A 23448-nucleotide genomic window follows, 5' to 3' on the forward strand; every position below is an offset into this window, starting at 1 on the left:
CTAAAGTAATAGTTTTATTGGGCCCTAATCTATGGATTTTACGACTGGGAAGACATATATGCATGTCTTGTGTTCGTCACTGAAAAAAAAAAATGGGACTCAGGATCTCGTCATGGTCTTTCTGTGCATTGAAATAGCCAGTGATTAGAATGCAATTAGCTTATGCCTGCCCGTAACATAACCCCACCATGGGATACTGTTTGACAAAACTGCAGATTTTAAGTGGACATATCCCCAGCACAAGGTGCATTTGTGTAATAATTATGCCACACCTGTCAGGTGGATGGATTATCTTGGCAAAGGAGAAATGCTCACTAACATGGATGGATACAAATGTGTGTTTAATATTTGAGAGAAATACGCTTTTTGTGAGTTCTTTTATTTCAGCTCATGAAACGTTTATTTTTGTTCATTGTAGTTCAAAACCACAGAACATAAACACCATGATGTGAACACAGTACACCTACATTTAAACTTGTTAAGGCTTCAAACTTTTCTAATGAATAACGAATTATAGCAAAATAACCAGAATTCATGTTTTAAATACAAATAACCAACTCAGTCTCAACTAAAATAAAACAAATTTGTAAAAACATTTTTTTACACTTAACTACGTCGTTCTCTCGTAGCATGATTCTTCTAAACAACAAAAGCGGCACCAAATGTTTATAAAACAAAAGCTTTGATACTTTTAATGAATAGATAAAATAACAAGTCCTTCCCAATCACTGTCAGAATAGATTGGGATCCCTGCCTCATTAACACTAACATGGCTGGGTTTTGAATTCACAGCAAATGGAGATAACTATTCCCCCTCAATAGCTCCTATGACACCCTATCTTAGTGCACTACCTTACAAGGGCCTGCCACTGTTTCTGGTCCAAAGAGGTGCACTATATAGGGAATAGGGTGTCATTGAAAATTTTTCCCCCGCCGTCTATCGGTCTTTGTGTACAGTCTTCAGGTGTTTCTTCAGATGGCCAGTCTGTTTGAAGCGCTTGCCACACTCGGAGCAGGTGTAGGGTTTCTCTCCGGTGTGGACCAGTTTATGGTTCTTCAGATTATTGTAATCCAGAAATCCCTTCCCACAGTACGAGCACCAGTGTCTCTTCTCCCCGTTATGCCACATCAGGTGAACATTCAGCTCCACACGCCTCTTGAACCGCTTCACACAGAGGGAGCAGGCAAATGGTTTCTCTCCAGTGTGAACGCGGATATGAGCCTCCAGGTCACGCTGTGTAATTAAGCGTTTGTCACAGATTGGGCAGACGAACGGACGCACGCCGCTGTGGACCACCTGCTCATGCTTAGTCAGGCCGAAGCGGTAGACAAAGGTCTTGCTGCACTGCGGACACTGGTGGCCCCGCTGATCACCATGGACACGGGCGTGGCGGTTGAGGCCCTTGAGGTCGGGGAAGTCCTTGCCGCAGGCAGAGCAGGCGAACGGGCGCTTCCCTGAGTGGAGGGAGGCGTGACTCTCTAAAGCAGCGGCGCTGCTCAGGACACGACCGCAGTCTGCACACTGGTTCTTGGCGAGACGTTTCCGTGGAGCCTGGGGAGACTGTTGGAGCTGTAACGGTCCCGGTGGTGACCACATCGGTTGTGATTGGCGGTATCGGCGCGCCTGCTGGAAAGTCCGTGGGGACTTTTTGAAGTTAGAGCGAGGGCTGACGGTGACAATGAAGGGGATAGGTTGAGGGGTGGCGGGAGACCGTTTCAAATTTAAAGTCGCCACGGCCGCAGAACGAGGTCTTCCGCGACGAGGGGTGGTGGAAGTGACCTTGAAGGAGTGAGGCTGTGGGTTAGGAGGGGTGGCAGGAGGAGGGTTTGTGTTGTCCCCTGTAACCTGGCGAGGGCTGGTGCGGCGTGGGCTGGAGACAGCTTGTGGGCTGGGTCTGTATGACCGGCGGCGCTGTGGGTTGGAAGGCAGAAACTGTGTCTGTGTGACCAAGCCTCTTAGCTCTGACCTCAGACCTCTCTGTGAGGCCTTGGTGACCTTTGACCTACTCCTCTTAGCCTGGGCTAGCGCCAATAGTCTCTGAGCCTGCACCCAGGTCATGCTTCTCTTCTTGGATTTGGACACACCTCCAACAATAGGTGACTGTCTGGTCGGAGAGGTCACATCAGTGTTAGCTCCTCCCTCTTCCTCACTGATGATATGGTTACTACTTCCTTGTCCACTAGACTTGTCGTCAGCCGTCTCACCGTTAGCTGTGTCCTCTACTACATCCTGGTCAACGTGTGATTCCCTGGACTTTTCTTCTCCGTCCTCCATCACCTTTGAGTAGTCGTGGTCTAGAGGGGTGGTTCTCTCTCCTCTGGGTTTCTTAGCAACCACTGGAGAAGGCATGCTGTCCTGTGGGCGGGGCCTTAAGCGGAGGCGGAGACCGGAGAGGAGCGCTTCACGTTGACTTGACTTTTGCTTGCCGCCTACCTGGACAACAATCTCCTCCTTATTCTCGCTGGCGGGGGTAGTCTCCGTAGCAACAGACCTGGTCATCACAGCTTCCGTAGATGTGGCAGGGAGGGGGGAAAGCCTCTCCCCCTCATCTTCCTGCCCCTCTTTTTCCTCCTCCTTGTCTTTCTCCACCCTCGGTGGAGCACATACTCGGGGTACTACTGACAACTGAGCTAAAAACTGTGTCTTAGACATCTGACAGCAGCCAGAGTGTGTAGTTCCAGCAGGGGCTGACAGCTGTAGAGGGGTTTCATAAGATGTCTCTGGGACAGAAGGTGACTTTGGTCCAGGCACGGTGGAGGAGTGTTGCACATGCCCAGTGACCAACAACACCTGCTTCTCAGGAGGGCCGGCAGGTTCTGTCAACTCAGTAGGAGATGGAGCGGACTGGACAGGCGTTGGCGGAGTTGCCGTGGCAAGACCCGACTTCTCCAAAACTGTAGGCGGTTGTGTCTGTGTTGGTGGTGTATCCGTTGGTCCATCAGGTACAGCTGTAGGCCTAGCTGGTTGTGTTGAGGGCACTGCTATTGGACGAGCTACAGGTAGAACGTCTGTGTGGGACTGTGCTGGTGATGGTCGAGGAGATGGGGATGGACGAGGGGGTACGGGGCTGGGCTGTGTATTCTGAAGAGGGGTTCTGGGTAACCCGGAGATGACAGGTGGCGGGCGCTCTGACGATGCTGCTGTCGACTTCACCGCTACAGTCGACTGGACCGCTGTGGTCGTTTGGACAGTTTCTTTTGACAGAGTAGTTACCGTGGACTGGGCCATTACAGTAGACAGGACAGTTGTTGTAGACTGGATAGTGGCTGCTGATTGAGAAGATGCTGTCAGGTGTAATGTTGGAGACTCTGCTGCTGGTATTACAAGTGACTGCTGTTCTGCTCCAGGGGCCTGGCCTGCACTGGTAACTTCCCTGGTCCTGGGCTGGGATGGGCTGAGAGCCTGGGGGGTCTCCTGGGTGTCTGGATCTCTCTGGAGGGGGGCCTCTGCTGAGGTAGGCTGGGTGGTAGGAGGCCTTTCCTGGGTGTAACGGTTGACCAGGGCCCTGACGGCTCCAGGTGGGACCAGGGCTACAGAGGGAGAGAGATTGACAGGATAGAGAAAGGTAGAAGGGAAAGTTGAAAGGGAGAAACAGAAAGAAAAAAAGACAGAATAACAGTGGAGAGATTATTATAGATATTATTAGAGCCTGGTTCTCAACCCAATACTGTTTAATACATTGTAATAAGATGTGTGATTCAGAAGCAGGTCTCCCTAGTTCCTACCTCTGCCTGGTAACTCTCTGAGAGGTTGTCTGCGGACCAGAGTCGGGAGATCTCCCCCCTCCTTCTTCAGCAGTATGTACCCGGGGGAGTAGTCATCAGAATAGTCTGCCTCCTGGGGGGGACAATGCCAACAACAACAGGCTATATTAGTGTCAACATAAACTCTGACAAAGGCTGTTAGGCTCATGTACGTAAGTTTAAATAAAAATAAGAAGATTCCAGCAAGTGCAGTGTACAGGTGTTTCCTTTTCTCTGGGGTCAACAACAATAGGTTGAGCAGAGAGGTGGATGAATAGGCAAGACAGAAAACAGATCGGTCCGTGCTATCCGGGATCTTTAGGACTTCCCTACCCCATTGAAGTTGAAATGTAAAATGGTTAGGTAGGGGTTTAGGACAAGGACGTCGCAACGATCCTTGATAGCACTGACCCAAACAGATTGGGGACTCAGGCTAGGTGGGGACTGTCTTACCCAGTCCACCTCCTGTTTGATCAGCACTAAGGCAGTCTGTGGGTTGCCCTCCTCGTCGTAGGCCCCCCGGTGCACCTCCGTCCCCTGGTTCTCCTCCCGCCGGTGCTGCACCCCAGCCCGAGGCAAAGCATGCGCTGTCAGGACTGGAAATACCAGATCAGGGGAGAGAGAGTGGTTAGGACATACGCCTGACATAACATCATGTGTTGCAACACACCGTACCGATAGACCACACCTCTCAAACCCCAATTTTCTTCTGTGATATATTGTAGTCTGTAGACCTTTGAAAAAAATCCTACAACTGTTAGCTAAAGATCTAAGCCCATAATCATAAGCCTAATGTGTCTACTGCTACTACAATCAATACTACCGCTGCTACGGCTGCCGCTGCTACGGCTGCCGCTGCTACGGCTGCCGCTGCTACGGCTGCCGCTGCTACGGCTGCCGCTGCTACGGCTGCCGCGGCTGCCGCTGCTACGGCTGCCGCTGCTACGGCTACCGCTGCTACGGCTGCTACTGCTACGGCTGCTACGGCTGCCACTGCTGCTACGGCTGCCACTGCTACGGCTGCCACTGCTACGGCTATCGCTGCTACGGCTGCTGCTGCTACGGCTGCCGCTGCTACGGCTGCCACTGCTACGGCTATCGCTGCTACGGCTACCGCTGCTACGGCTGCCACTGCTACGGCTGCCACTGCTACGGCTACCGCTGCTACGGCTACCGCTGCTACGGCTGCTGCTGCTACGGCTGCTGCTGCTACGGCTACCGCTGCTACGGCTGCTGCTGCGGCTACCGCTGCTACGGCTGCCGCTGCTACGGCTGCCACTGCTACGGCTGCCGCTGCTACGGCTGCCGCTGCTACGGCTGCTACGGCTATCGCTGCTACGGCTACCGCTGCTACGGCTGCCGCTGCTACGGCTGCCGCTGCTACGGCTGCCGCTGCTACGTGAAAGTGGCATGCACATCTGTCCAGTAGTTTATGAATATATATTGATGAGAATGAGAAACTTAAAGGATGCTTTGACTTGAGACAAATTCATATTCATCTGTGGGTGTTCAAGGAGCCATTGAAACTAGAAGTCCAAAAAAAGTGACAACGAAATGAAGGTAAAATATATATATTTATTTTTTGTTTGCCCCTACCCTCTGAACAATCCAAAGTTGGTTTGAGGTGACTAGGTCACATGGTCAAGGACTAATTTAATTTAAAGTGATTTTGTATATGAATATCTTTACACACACTGAACAAAAATATAAAACGCCACATGCAACAATTTCAACGATTTAGGTGAGTTACAGTTTATAAGGAAATCAGTCAGTTGAAATAAATTAATCTATGGATTTCACATGACTTGACAGGGTTGCAGCCATGGTGGGCCTGGTAGGGTGGTGGGCCTGGTAGGGTGTAGGCCCACCCACTTGGGAGCCAGGCCCAGCAAATCAGAATGAGTTTTCCCCCACAAAAGGGCTTTATTACAGACATGAAACAGAGGAGTATTTCTCAGCTGTCCGGGTAGCTGGTCTCAGACAATCCCACAGGTGAAGAAGCTGGATGTGGAGGTCCTGGGCTGGCATGGTTACACGTGGTCTTCAGTTAGACATACTGCCACATTTTCTAAAACAATGTTGGAGGTGGCTTATGGTAGAGAAATTAACATTCAATTCTCTGGCAACAGCTCTGGTGGACATTCCTGCAGTCAGCATGCCAATTGCACACTCCTTCAAAACCTGAGACACCTGTGGCATTGTGACAAAACTGCACATTTTAGAGTGGCCTTTGTCCCCAGCACAAGGTGCACCTGTGTAATTATCATGCTGTATAATCATTTTCTTGATATGCCACACCTCTCAGGTGGATGGATTGTCTTGGCAAATGAGAAATGCTCACTAACAGGGATGTAAAACCCAGTTTATGCACAACATTTGAGAATAATACTATTTTTGTGTGTATTGGAACATTTCTGGGATCTTTTATTTCAGCTCAGGTGAATCACATTTCAGAAGTTATAAGCAGATAAATCAAAATTAATCTTGTGTATTTATTTACCAAAAAGTTGTTCCAATGTCTACCTGGGTTACTGACAGGGGAAGTAGCAACTCGTAAGCAAGGCCCAGGATGTGATATGCGTCGGTCAATAGGTTGTACCGACTAAGAATACGGTAGCAACACACTGGACAGTCCTTGCCAGATGAACAGCTCTTGTTCACCATCTCCACCTTGTCTTCATTTCCTTCAGGCCCATGATAGTCCTGGTTGTGTATTCTTCAAATCCCCATTGTTTTAACCTAGTCCACTGTTCTGCCAGACTCATGAGCTCACTCTGTAAATTGACCACTGTTGCTCTGCTGTCAGATTTGATCAAAAATGTGCTTAGTTCTTGAAGGGCTGTCTGTGGAAGGCCACTGGATGTTAGCTGACTAAAGTTTAGGGTCCAGAAGAGCCATGTCGGGATACAAAGTGCCATTACTCAGAAATAGCTGATGGATGCCATCTATAACTGTATCCAGTATTTGATTATGTACACCAATCCTGTATGCGCTCTTTGCCCCAGTAAATGTCTCATTGTGCCATCTCTCCGAGCATGGTTTTCTTCTTTCGAGCCCTTTTCATTGGCAGAGTGGTCTCTAACTCCAGCTCTGTTTTCCCAACCCATTCCTGCAACTTCCTGTTGGCCCACTGAACAACTGTGTCTGCAGCTGCCTTGACTTTTTCTAAATGTCTAGCCATTCCTTTCAGCTACTCCTCTGTAGACACAACCATACGGTGCGCAGACAGAATGTCCATTCCACTTGTTTGAAGATATTCTGACACTGGTGAGGTGACCTGAAATATTCTGAGGAATATCTGAGCTGTAAGTATTGTTTCATACTTCAGCAACCCCTCAAAGTATCCCCGTGCCTTGACCCTGGAAGTAGTGTTGATGTTTTTCTGATCTTGCATGGTGAGAAGGACATCAGCATACAGACCCTCATCTGGATTTCCAAAAGCTCCAGAGACCTTCTTTCAGGCACTGAAAGCGTGTCTCTCCAATTGGAGCAAGACGTCTGTCTTGGGTCCTTGCTCTGCTTCTCCCAAATGTTCATCCTCTGGTAGGATTCACGGAAGAACACAGCTATATTGTTATTGAGAGAAACCTGACCCACTTGCCAAGACACTTTCTGTTGTGTCTGTCAAAACCAGGTTCAAAATGTGTGCACAGCACCACACATGCACTTGATTGTTGGACTTTGCAGAGAGCCGGGCAGAGAAGCCTTTATACTGACCTTACTGGAGGCTCCATCAGTGGAATTGCCAAGGCACTTGCTGATGTCAAGCGTCATGTTTTCCAGTACTTCACTCAGTACCTGGACAACTGGACAGTATTGTCCAATGGATGCCTCACATTTCACCACAGCCACAAGCCTCTCATGGATGATGTGTGTTACATATCTGACTATGACAGAGCATTGATCTTGTGTTGTAATGTCCTGCGTAGTGTCAACCTGGGCTGAAAACACACCAGCTTCCTGGGTTTCACTTGCTACGGTGGCCTGCGTTGTGTGTTGGATGGTGGTAATGACGTTATCGACGGTAGTCTTTGACAGAGTGATTAGAGAGCCCCTGTCCCCTCTGTCCCCAGACTCATGCTTTTCTTATCCCTGTTGTCTTCGGTCTTACGCTTCAGCTGCAAAACCCTGACTAACAGTTGAACTGGTATCACTGGGCTGCTCTCTCTCTCTCCTCTGTGCTGCCAGTGCCTTCAGGCTAACTAGGCTGAGATGATTGACTGGTAACGGCGCCAAATGAATAATGTGTTATTTTTAAATATTTGGCTTCATCAGCCTAAAGGGACTTCAACCACTTCTCTCTCCGCTTTTCAGCACCTTTACGTTTTTTCTCTGTTTGTCCATCTTGCTCCACTGCACTATGTATTCAAATGTCACCACTTAACAGAGATGGGAAAGGGGCGGGGCCCAGGTAAAGTTAGAATGGACTGGACCAAAAGTAATTGGCTGGGAGAGAGAAGCTGACAGATGTAATACCCAACCACAGTGCCAGTGGGCTGGCAGCTCACTCCCCTGGGCCAATCAGACACACAGCACTTTGTTACTTTTAATTAAGTAGGGGCTGGGGCTATTTATATTCTACGTTGCATCGACCCCAACTGTCAAGCGGACCCACTGGGAAAACTCCTGGTGCTCCAGATGGCCAGTCCATCATTGACACCTCCACTGTGGGACTCTCTAGGATCTCACTAGCTGGTGCAAGGCTCGGCACTCCTCCTTGCTTGTTCTGCCCACTCTGAATAATTTGCTCCCATTTGGAAATGACAGGCTCTGGTCTATTTTTTATTATAATGTTAGCCAAGACCAACAAGACCAAAACGGACTATACAGCTGCAAGCAGTGAGTAGAGTTCCAAACGGACAGAACTAAACAAGTTAAACGTCTGACCTGTGATACAATGTTTTCCACACACACAGCTATGTGTAGCCTACTTGGACACCGCGTCCCCCCACAACGACCAGCCTGAAGCCACAGGGCTCTCTCACAAACTCCATGTCCCTATGTGAGAGCATTGGGAAAATTAAAGGGAAGCAAAAGGGAGTCTGTTGCGCAACTGAAATGTGTCTTCCGCATTTAACCCAACCCCTCTGAATCAGCGATGCAGCCTTAAATCGACATCAACCGCGCCTTGGTAAAGGGGTAGACATTTCGGTTCCTGGTCCAACGCTCTTAGTCGCCCCATGTGAACTGTACAGCGACATTTCGGTTCCTGGCCCAACGCTCAACGCTAGGCTAAATGCCGCTCCTTGTGAACTGTAGGTCGGGATTTTTGACCTGGCTACATGTACATCGAACAACGCAGCAGTGATCAGTAGGGACGAATGTCGGGTTCCACCCATTTGTGGTCGAGGGGAATTCCTTATTATTACGTGATTATCGACTTGGTGTCGCCTCCCCCTGTACCGCCGGTTGCTTCTCGCCACTGTCCAGGCCAAGCAGCCCACATCATCTGAAGTGTCTGGCTAGTTTCGCCTCCAACTTCTCCATACACTGACTTGGCTTCATTTCCGCTTGTAACATACACCTGACATGTTGAGTTCTCCAGGGAAGCTATCAGCCTGATGTAGAGTTTACTGGTTACGTTCCAAAAAAGGTGTATACAAATTAAACGTATACATTAAGCAGTTTGAGGAAATATTCTCAGCGTTGAGCCTTCATGCTCAGTTAAATATCTAGGCTATTAGGATGTTTGTTAATTTGAAGTTAGCTTTGCTTAACTAGTCCAGGAGCGTACTCATTCCGCCGATTCTGTTGCAAAATGTTTCGGAAACAAACGGGGCGGGAACTACCTGAATTTGTCAAATAGAAACTCGTTTGTTGTAAAACCATGATAGATTGTGTGGCGGAATGAATACACCCGTTTTCTACTCACCGCATTGAACGCCAATGTCACGTTTGCCGATACGTGATGTTCTTTGACTCGGTCCAGGCTCTGCGGTTTGGCGTTCACTTTCACCCGTCGATTTCTTCACATTTTCGAGGGATCGAAGCCTCGTTTTGAGGTCCTCGTTCTCTTCTTTTATTCTAGATATTTCGGCTCGCAGTTCCTCAATAGTTTTTTCAAAAAGTTTCGTTGTCTCGGTGACTGCAGTATTCAATACACTCTCCATAACAAAGGCGAACTGGGTTTGAAAACATTCTTTCGACATGTTGGCGGCAACCAGCTTCACCCCACACTTTCGATTATTATTTCCAATGTAATGTACAGGATTGATCAGAATTGGCGGCCTATGTCCGTGACATCATGGTTTCTCTTTCCACTGTGGACCACTGAGGTATGATATTAAATGGAGACTGAGTGCAAGATGGCCGACCGCTGTTTTAGGTAATCTACCCACGTTCGCGTACGCCGACTCATGGAAGGTCCATATCCGGGTTGTCCGTTTGCATCCGGTTTATACAGACCAACATCACATGCGCACTAGCACTCAGGTGGAGCAGCTCAGATAGCCGTGTTCGAGAGCCACAAAGTAACTGCAAGCTGACTGATCCACAAATCACCTTGCATCGTAAATAACGACTAATTATGATTTGTAGATTAGTCAGAAATGTTCGTCTGTGAATGATGGGGAACAAATCTGCCTCGACGACAAACATTTTAATAATTCAATGGATGTTATGTACAAGAAGGCAATGGAACTCTGCGCACAATGCATAGTGTGACGTTCTGAGTGGTGGGCGGGATAAACCGCTTCAGTGTAGATTTTTCTGTCAATTTACTGAAGGATCGATCAAGCTTTTCATTGGTGATCATGTAGAAGTTAATGGCGTCGATATATTAGATAAATGTAACAACAATTTAGTCAGAGAAATTATAAACAGGATGTTTACCCCTGCAACAATTTTTAAACGTAATCTTCATTTGGCAGCGTGCGTGGACTATTGTCTCGTTAAAATAGAACTGGGGACTTCAGTGCTTGAGAGACCAGAGTAGTGGGGGCGTTTTTTTGGGAGCGCGCTTGTTTGAAATTGAAAAGTGTCGCGGTAGCTTTTGATAAAGAATAACGTCATGACGAAGCAGCTGCATTTTCAGTGGGATGTACTGTTGAGCGCTACATCCCGAGGGGTTTGTGCTGATTGTACGGATATTGTGACAGCCGGTTAAATGGCGTCCCTTGAGAAATCAAGAACAATATATATGTATGTATACATGTATATGTGTCAGGAAAAGTGTAGTATTGTCATACGGAGTCTTATACTTGGAATACGTAGAGGAGGTCTGAGAGAGAGGGAGGAAGATGGTGAGCTTGGGTCGGTTAAAAATGGGGTGAATGTTTGTTAATAAAGAAGAATGGTAGAAAGTGTAAGCAGAGTGAACTGAAGACAGGAGGAGAAATGGAAGTGAATGAGGGCGAAGTATCGGAGGTGTGGTAAAGTTCTCGGACCCCGAGGCTTTCACAGAGGGTCAGGATAGAGATGAGTCTGTGACAGTAATAGTGACGTTTTGGGGGAAAGTGGACCCTTGCCCCTTTGTCTGATCCATTTCTGGTTTCAGGGTTGGTGAAAACAGAGTTGGGTACTGTGGAATCGGTGAAGGTAACCAGAAATGGTCTTGTGATAATTGTTTGTGTTTATGTTGGTCAGAGGGAGAAGGCGGTCGGCGTTAAACGAATGGTGGCAAGACATTTGAATTGTTTCGCTCTCAAGAGAAAACGGGGCTATTGAAAGGAGAGATTACTGGGGTAGCAGTAAATATAAAAGTTGACCAACTGAAGGGGAAGATGCTCGTTGTTTGGTGCGACACAGACAGGGTGGTGAAATAGAAGCATCATTGTCTGTTCTTTTGAGTTTTGATAAGTCTTTGCCCGACAGAGTGATGTTAGGATATACAAGTTATCCTGTATGAGCTTTTGTACCGAATACATTACATTGTTACAGGTTTCAAGCTTATGGGCATGTGGCAGCAGTATGTAGGAGGGAGGTTCCTAGGTGTGAGAAGTGTGCAGAAGGGCATGTGGCAGCAGTGTGTAGGAGGGAGGTTCCTAGGTGTGAGAAGTGTGCAGAAGGGCATGTGGCAGCAGTGTGTAGGAGGGAGGTTCCTAGGTGTGAGAAGTGTGCAGAAGGGCATGTGGCAGCAGTGTGTAGGAGGGAGGGTCCTAGGTGTGAGAAGTGTGCAGAAGGGCATGTGATAAAGGAATGTGTAGCATTGGGGAAAGTAGTGGTATGTGTTAATTGTAGTGGTGCCCATGGGGCTGGGGATCAGAAATGTCCCGTTCATGAGAGGCAGGTTGAGGTAGTGCAGAAGTTGTCTTATGCTGAGGCAGTGAAGAAAGTAGAGGAAGATGGATCAAGGGGGAGGGAAGTGGTAATGTCTCTTTCAGGTTGTTGGCATGAGGTAGGACTAAATATATTTAAATAGTGGAGTAGGGTTGTTTTTTATTGTTATTTTCAAGCAAAGTATAAAGGAGTTGTACTCCAGTCTAGTAAGTGGTGGTAATGCAGCATATTGGATGCCAACCGGCTGTTAAACCTCATCGAAGAATAAATAAAAAACTAGCTCCGACTTTGAAAAATCGATTTGAACGGTCATTCAACTCGGAATTCCAACTCGGGCCTCTTTATAGAGCTCTGACCTGAAGATCACTGACGGCATGAATTGACGTCGTATTTTTCCGCGTTCCCATTTCACATAATCCACATATTTGATAACTAATAAAGTAAGAGACGTTTCTTACAAGATTCTTTACAGATTTTATCATTGTAATAGTCTTATTTCTAAATATGCAATTAATGTAGAAAATAAGTGTAGCTTTTGTGAATTGGAAAATTAGACTATAGGGCATTTATTTTCTGATTGTTTTCATAGCGAAATATTTTTGCCAGGTATGAAAATATACATTAGCGATAAAATGGGTAAACCTGTACGCATTACCAAATGTTATCTTTTTTATTTTACATACATGCGAAGTGACTGTCAATACATTAATTTTATTGTTTTCATTTTATTGGGAAAATGTTACATCCATTAAAATAAGTTTAATAAAACGTTTCAATATTTTTCTAATCTATTTAGAATATTATTTATCATCCCTGAAAGGTATAAATAGCAATTTGTCAAAGAACTGTCCACAGTATTTGTCAAAATGATTTGTGATATTTGTATATTGTTTGGTTTTGTACAATGTTCGTGTGATGTAATAACTAATATATATATATATATTACAATGTATACAATAAAAACTGTAAGAGTCTGTATCCTAATATATAATCATATCTGATGTTGAACGTCAACAGTAAACGTGTAACATACAAAGCTATTGCTTAAATAAAGGTTGTCTTTTTACTCCAGTAAAGAGAGTTCCGATGTAGATTGTCCCACTATCCAACCCGTTGGTTTGTTTCCGGAAGTTCGACTGTTTTTAATGGATGCTTTTTGTGTTGCCTGTCTAGCTAAGTAGCATGCCAACTACCATAGCCTTACTTTCTCTCATTACATCTGGTATTTATATTTATTAGAATAGCCTCATATACAGTAAGTACTACAGCTTATATCTCAAAATGGTAAAACAATTGCAATAGGACAGTTATTGGGGGAGGCAAAAGCGGTTTAGTTACCAGTATCTTTTCTGCTAAGGTTAGCTAATGAGCTAGCTTCATATCATTTTGATAGACTGGATCGTAACACTGACCAACCTGAACAAAAGTAGGTCAACTTTACGGTCTCATAACTGTATCTAGTTACACATAGACAGTTTGCCATGATGTCTGAAGCCATCGTAACCTTCCAGTCTCAGCTCTCCGGGGTCATGGAGACGGTCCTTAAGTCAGCCATATACGAGATCACCAGGCTGGTGGAGGATAGTTTCCTGGAGGAGGTGTTCCGGAACCGGGAGCAGGTCGAGTCACTGAAGAAGCGGCTGCAGTGGTCGGAGAACAGTCGCAAGGAGAGGGATAGAGAGGGAGGCCAGAGGGGGAAGTGTGCGGACTGTGGGAGAGCTGACGTGGAGACAAGCTCTGGAACCTCACAGACAGGTGAGGAGTGAGAGACTTTTAAAGACAATATATCTACTCAACAAAAATATAAACGCAACCTGCAACAATTTCAAAGTTATTGCTGAGTTACAGTAAACAGAAGGAAATCCGTTAATTGAAATCAATTCATTAGGCACTAATCTATGGATTTCACACGACTGGGAATACAGATATGCATCTGTTGGTAACAGATATCATTATAAAAAGGTAGGGGCATGGATCAGAAAACCAGTCAGTATCTGGTGTGACCACCATTTGCCTCATGCAGTGCGATGCTCCTCCTTCACATAGAGTTAATCAGGCTGTTGATTGTGGCCTGTGGAATGTTGTCCCACTCCTCAGAAAATGGCTGCGCAAATTTTCAGAATATTGGTGGGAAATGGAACACAATGTCGTACACACGCCGATCCAGAGCATCCCAAACATGCTCAATGGGTGGTATATCTGAGTGTGCGGGTCATGAAAGAACTGGGATATTTTCAGCTTCCAGTAATTGTGTACAGATCCTTGCGACATGGGGCCAAGCATTAACATGCTGAAACATGAGGTGACTGCGGCGGATGAATGGCGCAACAGTGGACCTCAGAATCTCATCACGGTATCTCTGCATTCAAATTGCCATCGATAAAATGCAATTGTGTTCGTTGTCCGTAGCTTATGCCTGCCAATACCATAACCCCACCACCACCATGGGGCACTCTGTTCACAACGTTGACATCAGCAAAACGCTCGCCCACACAACGACATGCACGCTGTCTGTCATCTGCCCAGTACAGTTGAAAGAGTATGATTCTCCAGTGTGCCAGTGGCCATCGAATGGGAGCATTTGCCCACTGAAGTTTGTTACGATGCCGAACTGCAGTCAGGTCAAGACCCTGGTGAGGACGACGAGCACGCAGATGAGATTCCCTGAGATGGTTTCTGACAATTTGTTCAGAAATTCTTCGATTGTGCATACCCACAGTTTCATCAGCTGTCAGAGTGCCTGGTCTGTGGTTGTGAGGCTGGTTGGACGTACTGCCAAATTTTTAAAAAATGGCATATGGTAGAGAAATTAACATTACATTTATTTGGCGACAGCTCTGGTGGACATTCGTGGCATGCCAATTTGTGGCATTGTGTGACAAAACTCCAGATTTTAGTGGCCTTTTATTGTCCCCAACACAATGTGCACTTATGTAATGATCATGCTGTTTAATCAGCTTCTTGATATGCCACACCTGTCAGGTGGAAATGCTCACTATCAGCGACCGTTTTGTAAGTATGGAATATCACCTGGTTATAGAAGGATCAGGTGTTCCTAATGTTGTTGTGCTTTCAGTGTATATATGAAGGAGTCACTAGTGGGGCTGCTGTAGTGTTTAGCATCCATCATTTGGTGATCACTGACCAGACAGTTGAATTGGTGGTGGCATCTTAATAAACATGTTTCCTTTCCTTTATCTGATGTGAGGAGACTCCATTAGTCACACTGTTTCTTTCCTTTCCTTTTACTACTTCTTCTTCGTGTGTTTTTCCGGCAGACTAGATTGCTGCCGGTCGGATTGCAGATTGCAGATTTTGATCACAAAAAAAAAGGGAAACGAGGAAGGGGAATATCTTAAATTGCACCACCATCTAACCCTGCACCTATACACTATCTTCAGAAACCCACCACCCCATCCCACTACTTTGGCTCTAAAAGATCCTACACCTGGCGGTCGGCCTGGGAGGATGGGGTGGTATCCTTGGGCTATCCTCTACTCTTTTCACTGCCTCAGCATAGGAAACATTTTGTCCCTTTTGAACTCTGGCAATCTCAACCCGTCTCTCTCACAGGGCACTTGGGATCCCCAGCTGCATGGGTGTCCCCAGAGTTGACACAGTGTTTCTCTATCCCTTTGTTACACTGTCTGACTACACCCTCCAGCACACTTCTGAGATTGTGGACGGTCCCTTCTACACACTGCTGCAATATCCAAATCCTTGACACCTAAAGCACCATAGCATGTTCGGAACATGGGCCCTTACAGAATATCAAATATAACCTAACCTGACCTTTATCAGGTAGAAACTCTGTTTCACCATTGCCATCGGGTCTACAACTCACCAAACGGCGGGCGTCACAAATACTAGGAGTATTCCTTTTCATCTGATCCACCTCTACTGGTCACTCCTTTGAGTGGTGTCCTGCTCCAGAGAGCAAAGCACGACACAAGTTGAAACGTGTGATGTGCAGCGCCCCCTGCCTTTGGGCGGAGGAAGCACAAAAACTCAAAACATTTCAACTTCTCGGATCTGTCACATATGTAACCGCTCCCAGTTTGTCCTTTACCCAACCTGACACAACACACGGGTCGGCCGCTCCTACCGGTCCAAAATCATCTCTGAATGTCTACCACACCTGTAGTCACAGGTACTTCACCCTGGTCTGGCTCAACTTCAGAGCGCCTACTTCACCCTGGTCTGGCTCAACTTCAGAGCGCCTACTTCACCCTGGTCTGGCTCAACTTCAGAGCGCCTACCTCACCCTGGTCTGGCTCAACTTCAGAGCGCCTACGTCACCCTGGTCTGGCTCAAATTCAGAGCACTACTTCACCCTGGTCTGGCTCAACTTCAGAGCACTACTTCACCCTGGTCTGGCTCAACTTCAGAGCACTACTTCACCCTGGTCTGGCTCAACTTCAGAGCGCCTACGTCACCCTGGTCTGGCTCAACTTCAGAGCACTACTTCACCCTTATCTGGCTCAACTTCAGAGCACTACTTCACCCTGGTCTGGCTCAACTTCAGAGCACTACTTCACCCTGGTCTGGCTCAACTTCAGAGCACTACTTCACCCTGGTCTGGCTCAACTTCAGAGCACTACTTCACCCTGGTCTGGCTCAACTTCAGAGCACTACTTCACCCTGGTCTGGCTCAACTTCAGAGCACTACTTCACCCTGGTCTGGCTCAACTTCAGAGCACTCACTACTGCTGACTGACTCATGGTTCTCAAAAGAACAAGTACATTTATAGGTACTTTTACTTGGTTTCTATTCTGGAGACATTTTTACACTTACCCGTCATCGCACTCTGATCTGCTCAGTCTGTTGTTTCAATCTAGGCCCGTTCCTTTTACTTGAAATGAAATGTTCTCTTTGTTTACCTGTGGCCAGGTGTGGAGAGGGGGTGTGGCCTGAAGCAGGAGAAGGTATCAGGGGAGGAGTGGAGCAGCTGTGGGGGCGTGGCCGGGGAAACAACCTTCCATGACCTGGAGGAGGCTGAGGCCATCAGCCCTAGGAGAACCTCTGAGGTAAGTAGGGGACTGAATAAACACCAGTGTTATAGAACCTTCAGATAAAAATGTACTGTGCAGAACAGATTAGAACTGATTGTCAGGAAGAATAGGGGACCATCATGTCAGCTCTGTTCAGTCACTGTCAGTTTATCCATCATTTAGTCAGAATCGACTCATTCATTTCCTCTTCCAGTCCACAGAGGTCGGAAGTCAGAAGCTGGACAGTCTGCTGAAAGAGGAGCCTCTCCACAACACTGAGCTACGGGAGAGATGGGAGTTCTGCTTGGATGGTCAGTTGAGGAGTTTACAACAAACATAACAGAAAATAGCCAACCTTTATGATGATGAGAATGATAAGGAGAGTAGCTTCTAATACGTTGTCATTGGTATTATATCAAGGCAACTTGAAACTTTAAGTTCAAATTGAGTGTTAGTTACTCTACTACAGTTTCTACTATTGCCAATGCCTCATGTCTCCTGTGTTCTTCAGGGGCCGACGGTTCGGACGTTTCGGGGCCCAGTAAGAGTTTCAGTGAGCAAGCACTGCAGCAGTGCCAGGCTGACTGGGGATCTGTTCTAGACCAGGGGCCTAAACCTCCGGGCCCCGAGGGAGACGCAGGGGATCCCACCGACCCTCTCTACCGTCCTCGTTACAGCATGAAAGAACTGGTGGGCGGCTTTGAAAAGTCTGGTTGCGACGGAAGTGGTGGTGGCGGCCATCTTGCAGACATAGAAGGACTGGATAGGTTTCCTGGTTCTCCGTCTCGTCTGGGGACGATGAGCTACGGAGCTCTGGGTCACTACCAGGTGGACCTGGGAGGGTCTGAGGGGGGAGACCATCACCATCGCTCCCACATGCCTGACCCCCATCAGAGCCAGAGGGAGCAGGTGGGGTCGCCAACGCCATCCCCCCACCCAGAGGTGGGAGAACGGAACTGCCTGTTGATAAACGAGGAGGGGTACCTGCAGGACTCCAGCGTCTTGTACCCTGAACACGGTGTCCCAGAGTCAGGTAGTAGAGCCGGCCACAGGGGGCTAACCTCCATCCACTCTGGAAGCTCAGCCCACAACAACAACACAGAGAGCCTGTATGATGCCGCTGACGACTTTGGACACTCTTTAAACCTCAGAGATCGTTCACAAGAGCAGGTAACAGGAAGAGTGAGAGGAGGGGGGAGGTGTCACGCCTGCAATCAATGCACCAAGACCTTCCCAGACTCCGTTTCTCTCAAGGCCCACAAGCAGAAACACGAAATGGGTAGAGGGTTGAGCACAGAGTCAGGGTCTGGACCTCAATACTCGCGCACCCAGTGCGTTAAGACCTTCACCCAGGCCTGCAACCTCAAGGTCCACCAGCGGGTCCACCAGGCAGAGGGACTCCACCTCTGCAGCCAATGTGGCAAGGGCTTCACCTCCTTCTCCGACCTGAAGAGGCACAAGTGCAGCCAGACCACAGACAAGCCCTACTGCTGCTCCATCTGTGGGAACAAGTTCAATCGGCTCTGGAACCTCAAGCTGCATCAGCGCATTCACACGCAGGAGAAACCTCACCGCTGCACTATGTGTGACAAGCGCTTCACACGGGCAGACAATTTGAAGGTGCACCAGCGTATCCACACTGGGGAGAGACCGTACTGCTGCGCTGTATGTGGACTCCGCTTCAAACAACTGGACCATCTGAAGTCACACCAGCGCAAACACAGGCCGGATCTCCTGAAATGAATTTGTTTAAAAAAATATATACAGTACCAATCAAAAGTTTGGACACACCTACTCATTCAAGGGTTTTATTTATTTGTACTATTTTCTACATTGTAGAATTATAGTGAAGACATCAAAACTATGAAATAACACATATGGAAGCTTCAACTGAAATGCTTTTCCAGCAGTCTTGAATGAGATCCCACATATGCTGAGCACTTGTTGGCTGTTTTTCCTTCACTCTGCGGTCCAACTCATCCCAAACCGTCTCAATTGCGTTGACGTCAGGTGATTGTGGAGGTAAGGTTATCTGATGCAGCATTCCAACACTTTCCTTCTTGGTCAAATAGCCCTTACGCAGCCTGGAGGTGTGTTGGATCATTATCCTTTTGAAAAACAAATGATAGTCCCACTAAGCGCAAACCAGATGTGATGGCTTATCGCTGCAGAATGCTGTGGTAGCCATGCTGGTTAAGTGTGTCTTGAATTCAAAATAAATCACATACAGTGTCACCAGCAAAGCACCATCACACCACTTTCTTCATGCTTTACGTGGGAACCACTCATGCGGAGATCATCCGTTCACCTACTCTGCGTCTCACGAAGACGGACAGATTTACACCGTTCTAATGTCAATTTTTTCTTGGCCCAAAAGTCTTCTTATTGGTGTCCTTTAGTAGTGGTTTCTTTGCAGCAATTCGACCATGAAGGCCTGATTCACACAGTCTCCTCTGAACAGTTGATGTTGAGATGAGTCTGTTACTTGAACTCTGTGAAGCATTTATTTGGGCTGCGATTTCTGAGGCTGGCAACTCTAATGAACCTATCCTTTGAAGCAGATGTAACTCTACGTCTTTCTTTCCTGTGGCAGTCCTCATGAGAGCCAGTTTCCTCATAGGGCTTGATGTTTTTTGCGACTGCACTTGAAGAAACTTTCAAAGTTCTTGAAATGTGCCGAATTGACTGACCTTCATGTCTTAAAGTAATGATGAACGGTCGTTCCTCTTTGCTTATTTGAGCTGTTCTTGCCATAATTTGGACTTTGGTCTTTTACCAAATAGGGCTATCTTCTCTATACCTTGTCACAACACAGCTGATTGGTTCAAATGCATTAAGAAGGAAAGAAATTCCACAAATTCACTTTTAACAAGGCACACCTGTTAATTGAAATGCATTCCAGGTGACTATCCCATGAAGGTGGTTGAGAGAATGCCAATAGTGTGCAAAGCTGTCATCATTGTAAAGGGTGGCTACGTTGAATCTCAAAGGTAACATACCTTTTTATTTGTTTAACACTTTTTTGGTTGCTACATGATTACATGTGTTTTTTCATAGTTTTGATGTCTTCATCATTATTCTAAAATGTAGACAATAGTAAAAATAAAGAAAAACCCTTGAATGAGTATGTCGTGTCGTTGACTATCATTAAATGTGAAGACTGTATATTATCAAATCAATTCTGTGTCATTTAATTTTGCGATTAAACTAAACATGTAACTTTAATTAACTAGGAAGTCGGGGTACCACGGGAACATGTTTAAGGTTTCAATTTCCGGAATATAACTCTTCAGATATTTTCATATCTTATCAAAACAGTTGCTTATTAATGAATTTTGACCTCATCAGTCTCATTACTGAACATCGCAAACCTTTGGATATCTGCACGAACCCTAGCATAGAATCATGAATAAGCGATATATACATTTGGCTTAATTATTTATTTACTAAGTAACTTAATCAATCACAGAATTACATAAACATACATTGGTTACTAGATGATACAAAGAAAAAGTCCCTAGCGGACAAAACTGATATGGCGGCTTGTTAGACTAAGGAAAGGCGTGGGGACCGCTCAAGAGCGGGAAACTCATAGGATAACTGCACTCATAGAAATTGCTAATACTTTGAACATGAACAACCGCTCATTCTAAAATAAATAGCAATTTACATATTTCTGAGTGTATGTTTTGTTCTTTAGTTTGTAGATTTCATTGCCATTTCAATGTGGGAATGATCTCCATGTTCTCTGGTCTTGTCCTTTGGGAGAGCTGTAGTTCTTAACCTCACTAGGGTATGTGGGATGGTAGCATCCCACCTCGTCAACAGCCAGTGAAACTGCAGGGCGCCAAATTCAAAACAACAGAAATCCCATAATTAAAATTCCTCAAACATACAAGTATTTTAAACCATTTTAAAGATACACTTGTTGTAAATCCAGCCACAGTGTCCGATTTCAAAAAGGCTTTACGATGAAAGTACACCAAACGATTGTTAGGTCAGAGCCAAGTCACAGAAAAACACAGCCATTTTTCCAGCCAAAGAGAGGAGACACAAAAAGCAAAAATAGAGAGAAATTCATCACTAGCCTTTGATGATCTTCATCAGATGACACTCAAATAACTTTATGTTACACAATACATGTATGTTTTGTTTTGGTGAAGTTCATATTTATATCCAAAAATCTGAGTTTACATTGGCGCGTTATATTCAGTAGTTCCAAAACATCCAGTGATTTTGTGGAGAGCCAGATCAATTTACAGAAATACTTATAATAAACCTTGCTAAACGATACAACTGTTATGCATGGAATTTTAGATCGACTTCTCCTTAATGCAACCGCTGTGTCAGATTTTTTTTTAACTTTACGGAAAAAGCACACCATGCAATAATCTGAGTACAGCGCTCAGAGCCCAAACAACCCAAACAGATATCCGCCATGTTGTGTAGTCAACAGAAGTCAGAAATAGCATTATAAATATTCACTTACCTTTGATGATGTTCATCAGAATGCACTCCCAGGAATCCCAGTTCCACAATAAATGTTTGTTTTGTTCGATAATGTCCATCATTTATGTCCAAATACCTCCTTTTTGTTCGCGTGTTTAGCCCAGTAATCAAAATTCATGAGGCATGATCACTAGGTGCAGACAAAGTCAAAAAGTTTGGTTATAGTCCGTAGAAACATGTCAAACGATGTATAGAATCAATCTTTAGGATGTTTTTAAGATAAATCTTCAACAATGTTCTAACTGGAGAATTCCTTTGTCTTCAGAAATGCAATGGAACGCAAGCTAACTATCACGTGAACGCGCATGGTCAGCTCATGGCTCTCTGGCAGACCTCTGACTCAATCCCCTCTCATTTGCCCCGTTTCACAGTAGAAGCATTAAGCAAGGTTCTAAAGACTGCTGACATCTAGTGGAAGCTTTAGGAAGTGCAACATGACCCCATAGACACTGTATTCGGTTTTTGCCTGCCATATGAGTTCTGTTATACTCAAAGACATCATTCAATCAGAGTGTTTTCTATCCAAATCTACTAATTATATGCATATTCTAGCTTTTATGGCTGAGTAGCAGGCAGTTTAATTTGGGCATGCTTTTCATCCAAAATTCCCAATGCTGCACCCTACCCTAGAGAAGATAACCAGTTCAACATGTAGCTACCGCCTCATGTTTTCTGATCTAATGTACATTTTGTCGGAAGTGGTTTTATACTCTGTAGAAAAGGGGAGGTTACATGACGCTGTTTCATGGCTGTGCTCACCGGGGCTTGGCCACTGACTAGTTAAACTTTATATGAAAACCCATACTCTCATTTAGAAGGCTAACATCACATTTCATCTTTTCACAAATAGATGAATATGTAATCATATACGTTTCACAACATTTAGATGTAAACCCCATAATTGAGAAGTATACGCAACCAAAGACACAGTAATGTGTGTTTCCTGTCCTTCATGAGATCACCAAATGAAACACACTCAACATGACTGTCCCTTAAGTGTCCATGGACCATTCCCACATTCTCAAAAATATAAATATTGTTTAATTCTCCCATTTTGGGGATTAGGATGTTTGGCAAGGATATTGTATTTGTTCTCTGTAGGCTCTCCCTTCATATTCCGAGTTTCTATCAGGAATTTATGACCGTTGTAAAACCTGATGTGGGAGAGAGAGTGAGAGGGCGAGCCACGATATACACCCAAAAGGGCCATGTCATGACAGTCCTCCTCTGGTGGGTTCTTGTGATTATCCTGCAAGTTGCAAACCAACATAAAAATAATGACCACGTGATGTCCTGGTTGCAGTCCCCTTCTGGTGGTTGAACTTGGTAGGCTCTCTGAGAGCGGAGCAGTCCACCACAAGGATGGGCGGTGGATGTCCAGTTGGTGATCACCGTTGCAGTCCCCCTCTTGTGGTTGACCCGGGTAGGATTTCTGCAAATGGAGCAGGCCACCACAAGGATGGGCAGCGGCTGTCCGGATTGGGATCGTCGTTCCGGACTCGTCGTCCAGGCTGGTGGATCTAGGCAGTAACTTAGGCAGATGTTAACAATGCACACACACTTATGAAATACATCATTACATTTCTTCCCAAATGAACGGTGTTGTGGCACTAAGCGATGGTTGTATGGGGAACTTGTTTATGACTCTATCACTTCCTAAGTGTCAATGGAAATAAAACTAAAAGAGTTTAATTTTACTACACGTCAATCTGTCTTACACCATTGTAGTGGTGATAGATATGAAGGAGTCCCTTTCATAGCTATGTTATCTATGGAGGAGCTAACATCACGACGGAAGTACTCTCTAAGCACTCAATCAGTCATACGCAGTGTGATCATGGTTCATGACTTCTAATAACTTTCCTCCTGAAGGAATGGATGGTTCTATTTATTAGTGGCATGTGTGTTAACCATCAGAAGACTGTTCTGGTGATTCCTAATATCTTGTCCAATATCCTGTCTACTCCTCTCTGTTCTCATGGGAAA

At 45.9% G+C, this 23448-nt stretch overlaps 2 protein-coding genes across 3 annotated transcripts; one reads left to right on the forward strand and one right to left on the reverse strand.

Moving 5' to 3' along the window:
• Positions 1–370: 370 nt before the first annotated feature.
• LOC110497224 lies at positions 371–10135 on the reverse strand. The gene is made up of 4 exons (XM_036934067.1): positions 9617–10135; positions 4198–4340; positions 3727–3838; positions 371–3531 (listed from the first exon to the last, which is right to left on the reverse strand). The coding sequence occupies exons 1-4, from the start codon at positions 9891–9893 to the stop codon at positions 938–940; spliced, it is 3126 nt and encodes a 1041-aa protein (XP_036789962.1). The 5' UTR covers positions 9894–10135; the 3' UTR covers positions 371–937.
• Positions 10136–11929: 1794 nt separating this feature from the next.
• Positions 11930–18820, forward strand: LOC110497234 (zinc finger protein 180). 2 transcript variants are annotated; one of them, XM_036934071.1, is made up of 5 exons: positions 11930–13387; positions 13473–13716; positions 16853–16989; positions 17168–17264; positions 17465–18820. In XM_036934071.1, exons 2-5 carry the CDS (start codon positions 13491–13493, stop codon positions 18694–18696), a joined length of 1692 nt encoding a protein of 563 aa, XP_036789966.1. In that variant the 5' UTR covers positions 11930–13387; positions 13473–13490; the 3' UTR covers positions 18697–18820. The 2 variants fall into 2 exon arrangements, with proteins under 2 accessions (XP_036789966.1, XP_036789965.1); XM_036934070.1 differs by having other exon boundaries at positions 11930–13716.
• Positions 18821–23448: the final 4628 nt, after the last annotated feature.

The sequence above is a fragment of the Oncorhynchus mykiss genome, chromosome 10 (genome assembly GCF_013265735.2).
Source record: "Oncorhynchus mykiss isolate Arlee chromosome 10, USDA_OmykA_1.1, whole genome shotgun sequence".
Lineage (NCBI taxonomy): Eukaryota > Metazoa > Chordata > Actinopteri > Salmoniformes > Salmonidae > Oncorhynchus > Oncorhynchus mykiss.